The 8,415-nt window shown below is 38.0% G+C and overlaps 1 protein-coding gene across 2 annotated transcripts; it reads left to right on the top strand.

Moving 5' to 3' along the window:
• The first annotated feature begins 5,880 nt into the window (after positions 1-5,880).
• LOC107186003 lies at positions 5,881-8,101 on the top strand. 2 transcript variants are annotated; one of them, XM_015573793.1, is made up of 3 exons: positions 5,881-6,155; positions 7,253-7,545; positions 7,775-8,101. In XM_015573793.1, the coding sequence occupies exons 1-3, from the start codon at positions 5,948-5,950 to the stop codon at positions 7,970-7,972; spliced, it is 699 nt and encodes a 232-aa protein (XP_015429279.1). In that variant the 5' UTR covers positions 5,881-5,947; the 3' UTR covers positions 7,973-8,101. The 2 variants fall into 2 exon arrangements, with proteins under 2 accessions (XP_015429279.1, XP_015429280.1); XM_015573794.1 differs by having other exon boundaries at positions 7,761-7,943.
• Positions 8,102-8,415: the final 314 nt, after the last annotated feature.

The following is an 8,415-nucleotide window of genomic DNA, read 5'->3' as shown; positions in this document are numbered from 1 at the left end:
CAAAGTGTAAAAATGTCTAGTACTTTGAATGTTTTAGAAAATTATTCGAGATAAAGATGTATGGAACTACTGAAAATTACTTTAGATTCCTTTTCCTTATTCTGTAAATTCATTGATTGGAATATGAATGCTAATGGAAGTATGAATATTTTCACAGGACAATGATATAAATGGAACTTTAACACTTTTTTAAGTGTTACAGTGATATTTCGTTGGCCTCCGTATTAGCGCATTGCGCCGAACGCGGATAGCATGATGTTGTAGTCGCAAGGGAGCAATGGAATCGAATAGATGTATTGTACCGTAGCGCATCGTATTGTATTTCAAAGTTTTTTATCATTATAATTTATATGTATATATGTATATTCCAATAAACATACATCAGCTAATATAAGCTTCATTTCATCGAATTGTCTTAAATATAACTGCATAAATATTGTACAACCTTATACTAATTATAGTTGCCTGGTTCAACAGATTACTACAGAAACTAACTACTGCCTACGTATTTTAAACTTGGGCTGTAGTAGTATCTGCAGAAACTGCCATGGTTGCTGGGGATAAAGGATCATGTTTTAAAACTCTTGCGAATGCACGGGTGGTTCTGTGACCCCACGTTCTCACCCACGGGGTCTCTGGCGCCTCCACCAGGGGTTTTGTGACCCCACTCTCCACCACACGGGGTCTCTGGCGACTCCATCGGGGGTTCTATGGCCCCACTTTCTCTCACATACACGGGGTCTCTGCGCATGCTCCTGTTCTAATTATTCCTTCACTTTATACGATATAACTCGAATTTTTGTTTTGATGTCGTTAATTTAGAATATACAGATTAGGTGTCGCGTATAAAGAACTGTTAGATTTCTCCACCAATCAGAAACGATCACGAGAAATCACGAATCACTGTGAAAAATCACCGTGATTGGGAACGAACGTGATCGAATCACGAGTGATTCACAAATAGGAGTTCACGCCATTTCTAGATGGGACTATATGGGACATGGGACTTCGTGTCTCATCATGAGACTCTCATGTTCTAAAATAACGATCGTTCAAAAAATCAGAGATTTTGTGCTGCCCTCTACGTTATGAGAACGGTGTATTCAGAATTACATACATTTAATTCAATTCAAAGACCGAAGAATAGTTGGCGCGGAATTTGAGTATTTCTTAACAATTTGTAACTTAAAAATTTGACGCGAAATTTGAATTTGAAAAAGCGCGAGAAAACTTAAAAATCGAGAAATTGCTATAATTATAGTAGTAAATTGCTGTAATTAGGTGGCGGACATTGGAACTAAGCCTAGGACTTCTTAATGTAGCTCCCGAAGTTGTCGTCAGATGACACAACTTTGTCGATTTTGCCGTTTCCACGCTATTTTAAACGAGTTTCTGAATTTATTGTTTTGTTATTGTTAATTGTTCTTCATTCTCAACTGATATTAAAGAATCGTGTGCAGTAATTGACTGAACGAAAAGTTTAAGATAATGGTAGGGTTCCATTGGAAGACCGCTGTTTTGCACCAATCATGGAAACGTTACTTTTTTTGTTTTAATAAAGAATTGTGTTTCTTAGCAGAATATGAACAGCATGCGATATGTTTAACAATGATATTTTCTCCGATACGTGGATACAGGAACGTATATATTGAGTTGCAAATTTTGGTACGCGAAAAAACATTATAGGTCCAGCGGGACTTGAACTTAAGATCTTCTAATAGGTTCACGTTACAGCGAAGCAGTGAGTTCGACTTGGATTGAATATAATTTCGGAATTCAGTATTTTCATAGCGTAGAGGGCAGCAGAAAATCTTTGATATTTTGCACGATCGGAATCCAGAATATGTGACACAAAGTCCCATAAGATGTTAAGTCTACATCTCGTCTGTGATATTATGCAAGCAGATGGGATCGACGGGTTGCATATCGCTAGGAGTAGTTTAGTTCCTACCTTTCACCACTAGGCGGTTATATTATTTAATGGACTACAGATTGGATAAATTCTGTGAGAGGGAAAAATTTGTTATCATTCATGTCATTGACAATTATGTAACATGATAAATAATACTGTTTATATGAGGTTTTATACTTTATTCGAGTACATATAATCGTTTCTCCTTTGAAGAAATACTCTATAACTATTAATTAGCGCGTATACATGATTATCTTTCGTCTGAAGAAGTACTCTATTGTTTGCAATTTAATTAAGGCACTCTAGAAAACTTAATCTTTAAGTTCAGACTACTTATATTTGGAGAACGGAATCTGAAAGTCTCATCGATAGGAGACTCTTGATTCCAATAAAATTCTTCATAGACAAAATGTATTTCTATGTAACTCCTGTTTTTATAACTCAGGGTTCGCACAAAGATCTGTAGTCCATTTATCACCTAATTTTTTAATGTAACTTCAAACATTTCAACTATGTGAATTTTAATGTTTTTCGCCCGTCGTCGTTTAATTGATTTTAATTATAAATAAAATACATACGAAACGATTTCACAACCGATGCGATCGAAAAATTGTAGCAATTTTATTTGTTAATGTAAGACAAACACCAGATTCGACAATACCATTAATTCATTAATCGGGGATAAGTAATCTTTATTAATAGAATACTTTAACCGGAGCGCTACTGACCCAGATAACGAACTGAATGGAATAGACCTTAACTGGAAACAAGTTCGTAGAAGCGAATAACATTGTTTGTGATTTTCTGTACACTAAAATAGTCATTTCGCTGATATCAAGCCCTCGTGCAGTATTTCACGCCTCGTCGTTCACGTGTTAGACCTCGATTCGGCTTCGTTTACACGAAAGCAGAATTATTCGACGAAACAGCACACGTGTCCGCGTTATTATATTATCCGATATTTATAATATTTCGTGCGATTACACAGATTTGCAATTACGCGAAAAATTTTCTCTCTTACCGCGCAAAATGTTCAATTTTTTACGCACAACCGTTACTATCGACAACCACGATAAACTCTGATCTATTCGAACAAACGATAAAGACCTTTTGTGATTGGCACGTGCATTTTTTCGGTTTGCTTAATGAGCAACATTGTTTGTTTACGTTCGGCTGCGATCTGTAAGGAAAAAGTCGACATCAGGCCATAGGTGATCCATGATACGATGATAGTATCGTATACAATAATTACTCCATTCATGCAACAACTAAAGCAAAATGTACTCGCTACAAATCTACTAACTCAAAAGTATAGAATAACAATTTATTTGTACAACGTTTCGTTTCTGAGATAAGCGAACGTGAATATTATAATCAGGGCTGCGTTTATTAGACCAAAGAGGCACGTGTCTAGGACCCGCTAAAAAGAGGACCGCATAGAAGTGTTTGTCATTCAAAAAGAATTTAATTAAAAAATATGTAACAATAATATACACGCAAAAATTAAAATACTTTAGTAAAGAATAAAAATACTTTAAAACGAGAGAAAACAAGATAATAAAAAATAGCGTAGAAATAGCATAGGATGAACTATAACCTCTTCAGGGACAAGTTTATTAAGACCAGAAAGAATATTTTCTTTATTCTTCGGCTGTATTTAATTTAAATATATTCATAAATATTAACGACAACCAATTGGTAGAATATCCTTTTGCGTGCGGAATTTCCCAATGAATATTTAATTACAGCTTCGGAATGATGCTAAAATGGAAGAAAAACCAAACGTACACATACTTGCCAGTATCCCTCGAGAGGATAACTTGGGTCGGATATGACCCGAACCATACCGTCAGTGGGTAAACTTTTGCATCTATAGAATAGCTTCCTCTTATGGGCTACTCGTCCTAACATGCCCTCTACAAAAGGTTATTGAAATCTAAAAGCATTATGAACAAAGTGTGTGTCAATCGGTTTTACTTTTTAAAAGGTACACACAACGGTACAACCTGTAAGGGAGACAAAATAAACTCTGTTCACACATACACACCTACACATCGTTGTCGAACCATCACCAATTGCGTCAGAGAAAATTAGCGACTAGACCATCGTGCCCTCATGAGTGACGGCTAATTGCAAGAGCGTCTCGACGCGACGCCGCCGCCGCCGCCGCCGCTGGAGCCAATCTTCAATTACTTCCCGTCTCTGTCTTGCCTACTTTTTTCGACTAACTTTTATTGGAGCGGGGCATTGCATCGTCTGCACACAAAGGGGGTCACACACACGCCCATTCCTCGACTGGTCGATCTTCATTCTCTACTCGAATCACCGTTTTATCGACCGAAAAGCACGATTTCTCGACGAGAGAGGATGCCAAACGTCAGTCACGCTTAACGGACGTTTTAATCGGCAGATGGAATTCCGATGGACCACATTCGTACTTTTGATTTCACGCCTGTAATTTCATAACGGACTTTACGACCGGTTGTGTAAACCGTTTTGTCGGTGCAATTACCCCTCCTCCCCGTTTGATTGGATCTATTTCTGCCAGGGATACTCGTATCGCTTTTAGGGCAACTGACCCACGAACGACGCTACAGTAAATACTCATCAGTTCCGAATCAAAAGTAATTTAAATTGAGGTCTTGCGTCGCTATCGAAACCGATCTGAACTCGATTCTCTTCTAGGTCTCATTGGGTATCTAATACATTTCGAATATATACGCTTGTAAATATTAGGACATTTATCGAGTATGCAGTAAATATTACATTATAGAATCGCTCTTTTAGGGTATAGGTTATAGGGTATAGGTTCAGGGGATATTAAAGCTCGATAGACAGCGTTTACGACACTGCGAAGTAATAAATGTGGCATAAAATACGTAATTTTGTAACATCAGATTTTCTTCGAATGTATATATATATACATATACATTGAGATACATACCAATTTAATATCCACTAAATCTAGATTATAACCAACTTACATATTCAACTTTTTTAAGCTGATACCCAGTTCATTAAACTTCAACTAAAGACTCCAGACGTCCACCCATACTTATCATACTGATGCAGCACATAACGTACTAAAGTTAGACCGAAAAGACTTCACTCTGACCTAACATACTTAAGCCAGACGAACGATACTTAACCCAGACCTAGGATACTTGACTCTGACCAGAGATACTTAAATTTGGCCTAGCACACCAGTCAGTTACCACATATCCGTTTAAATCTAATATGTCTAATTGAAAATTTACATACCAGACTAGATAGATACTTAGGCCTAACCCAGACCTAACCCAATAATGAACACATTTTGGCATAATTAATATATCTAAGTTAGCCCATGATGTTTAACCCAGACCTAGGATACTCGACTCTGACGTAACATACTTAAATTTGGCCCAGCACACCAGTCAGTTACCACATACCCCCTTAAATCGAACATACCTAATCGAAAGTTTACATACCAGTCCCAAAAACGACCACATTTTGACACAATCTGAACCAGTCCAACATATTCATTCCATTTCCCAACCCAGACCCACCAGGACAGTAACTAATCTAAATCTATTAAACTACTCAATATTACCAAGACACATCGAACATATCCTACAACCTACAACGACACGCCTGATTCCCAACGTACCCGATCAAAAGTTCCTCGTTCGTTTCTTCGTACAAAGTGAAATTCCTCTTTCAAGACGTGACGACAGCCACGTCTGGTCTCGTTAAAATACTGAAACGTACGAACGTCTTTTCCACCTGTCCGCGCGCATCCAATTGATTCCAATCCCGTCACATTCTCCTTAATGACGACAACCAACAATAATCAAACACACGGTAAACGTGATGGCCGAGTAAACAAACACGATTACAGAAACAAGTCTGTGACACGTTCCGATGGATAACGGTGGGATTAAATGTCCGAAGGACCAGTCTCCGTCTTAGAGTCGTGGAAGGACCAGCGGATTGGCAATCACGGCGGGGATCGTGTGAACAAGCAAGTAACCTCGTTTAGTCAACTAGATCGGCATGGATCGAGCGCAGCAAATGATACGCGTCGTGTTTTTCGCCACTATGCTGGCCACGGTATTGGACGCCATTGATATGGACTCGCGACTACCCCTGACGTGCAAGAACATCGCACGGGATGTGATCATCAACAGTTGCAAGGGATCCAGGATCAAACGATCGACACAGAAGCCGGATCTGGAGGACATTGAAGAGGACACAAAGATCGGTAAGTGATGGGATACTATCGGTCGATAATTTCGATCGATTCAGATGAATTTCTCGATTCTGGACGAACCCAGGGATGATTTAGGTGATGAACATAAGTTACCGCGGGAAAGGGAATGTTAATTATCAGGAGATATTAATCAGAGGATACTAATTATTCTCGGGGACTGTGATTAGGGGTGTGATACATGTTGATACTCGAACGTCTCGTAATTCAGTTTCGTGTTGCGTTCTGTTAGCGGAGAAGATATACGGTACATCTCATAATTATAATACTGTGTTTTGTAGTTAAGATTCAATTAAATCAAGTATATCGCGTATCGGAGCCGTATTGAAAAGCAGTACATAGACTGTTAACTTTACAATGCTGCAAATGCCAATAGATTGAGATTCCGATCAGTTGATTTTTAAATTAATTACTTATGAAATTTTATTATCATTTATTTCAATAACGAGTGGTGATAGATAGGGCAGAATATAACTTTTGTGCCACAAACGATACCTACACGCTCCTGCTCATAAGCATTAGGACACTTATCGAATATGCAGTGAATATTACAAGGCATTACGAAATTGCTAAATGTCTGAAATTAATATTGTTCAGGGGATATTAAACCTTAATGGATACCACTTATGCTACTATGAAATACGTAATAAACATGTCTTAAAATATGTAATTTTTACGAAATATTATGATATTATGAAATATTATGAAGAGTATATTATAACTCTTTATACAAATTAGGTGTCCTAATACTTATGAGCAATACTACACCTCAAATAGCTCAGAAAGTCTTAATAATACTTACAAATAAAAGATACATAGCAAATAATAGCAACAGCACGTCACAGCTCAAAATGACCTGTCAAAAACATTCGAGAAGTCTGTCTGTTCTATCACGGGACACCCTATGTGTGTGTGTGTAATCGTTAACCGATTCTAGGTCGCTCGCGAACCGCATCTCAACAGAAACGTGTCGCGCGCAAGACTTCTTGCCAGTAACTGTTTTCTTTCGCGACGCCATTTTTTGTTTTCTGTATCGTGCGTAGAATCGAGTATCGAAAAGATTGGTGAATGGTATGTGATTTACCTTTTAGACGCGCCTGAGGTGCCGGAGGACGAGCCACGTGCGACCCTGCAGAAGCGGCAATGGGGAATGATGCCTGGAATGACGTCTGGTTTTGGGATGCCTGAGTATGGGATGTCTGGTATAGGAACCGAAATGGGATCGGAAATGGATAGCAACTCCCACACCACCGAACTAAAACTGCCCGGTGTTGATTTCCACGATAACCGTGAAAGCGAAATGGTGAACGAACAATATGGTTCCAGTGGCTTTATGCCTATGCCTTATCAACCAATGGGAATGGGCCCTTTTTACAGAACTTCTGTAAGTGTAAACTTTCGTTTAAACAGAGTTAGGTGAATTACCCTGTACGTGAAAGAAGTTTTATTTAATATTTTCTCCTATAGAATCCTTGCGACGATGTATTTTTTGAATTGTTTATTTGCAAAGGAGAATAGAAATTTTCTGAAATTCCGGGAGTTTTTATAAATAATGAAAAATTGTTCATTGCGGTTTGTATTATGTATTATTGATTATAGACTAATTTTCGTAGGACAGTTCCGACAAACTATTGGGATATGAGCTGTCTGCGGATGAACTCGAGGAACTGTACAAGGAGATCGGCGAACGGATGCCCCGTAATTCGAAAGACCTGAACAAGAAAATCTTTCTGAACGTGGCCGAGAAATGTTGTATGAACGCGAAGCTCTGTCTTGAAAATCCAAGCCTGATTCCGTGCATGGGATATTAACCGTACCTGAAAACCCGTTACTGTTAGTACTTTAATTAAAGTGATGTAATAAATAGAGTGTACTGCAGTTGTACTTAAATTGTATATCGTATTATTTTAAAGGAATAAAGAGTGAACAAATCGTAAACTACCCAGACGTGAATTGCAAAATGAAAATAAGACCTGATCCGGATCTAACCAAATACAAAATCAATATTAACATTGAACTTGTATTTAACCCAAAATCTGGATATAACTTCGAATTCGAAGCAACAGGTGTCACACGGCTGCTTCAACCTGGTACAGTTCCAATTCAGTTCCAATTCGGTTCACGGTCAAATCTCTACAAAAATGTAAGCCGAATTAGAATCTCTATTAAACAAATTAGAAATTTAAGTAATACACAAGATATTGCTGTATACAGAATCCCCAAACTAACATCACTTCATGAATATTATAGTAAA

The sequence above is a fragment of the Dufourea novaeangliae genome, unplaced genomic scaffold, assembly GCF_001272555.1.
Source record: "Dufourea novaeangliae isolate 0120121106 unplaced genomic scaffold, ASM127255v1 scaffold54, whole genome shotgun sequence".
Classification (NCBI taxonomy): Eukaryota; Metazoa; Arthropoda; class Insecta; order Hymenoptera; family Halictidae; genus Dufourea; species Dufourea novaeangliae.
The sequence above is the reverse complement of the archived record's forward strand: the minus strand, read 5'-3'. Positions and strand labels throughout refer to the sequence as shown.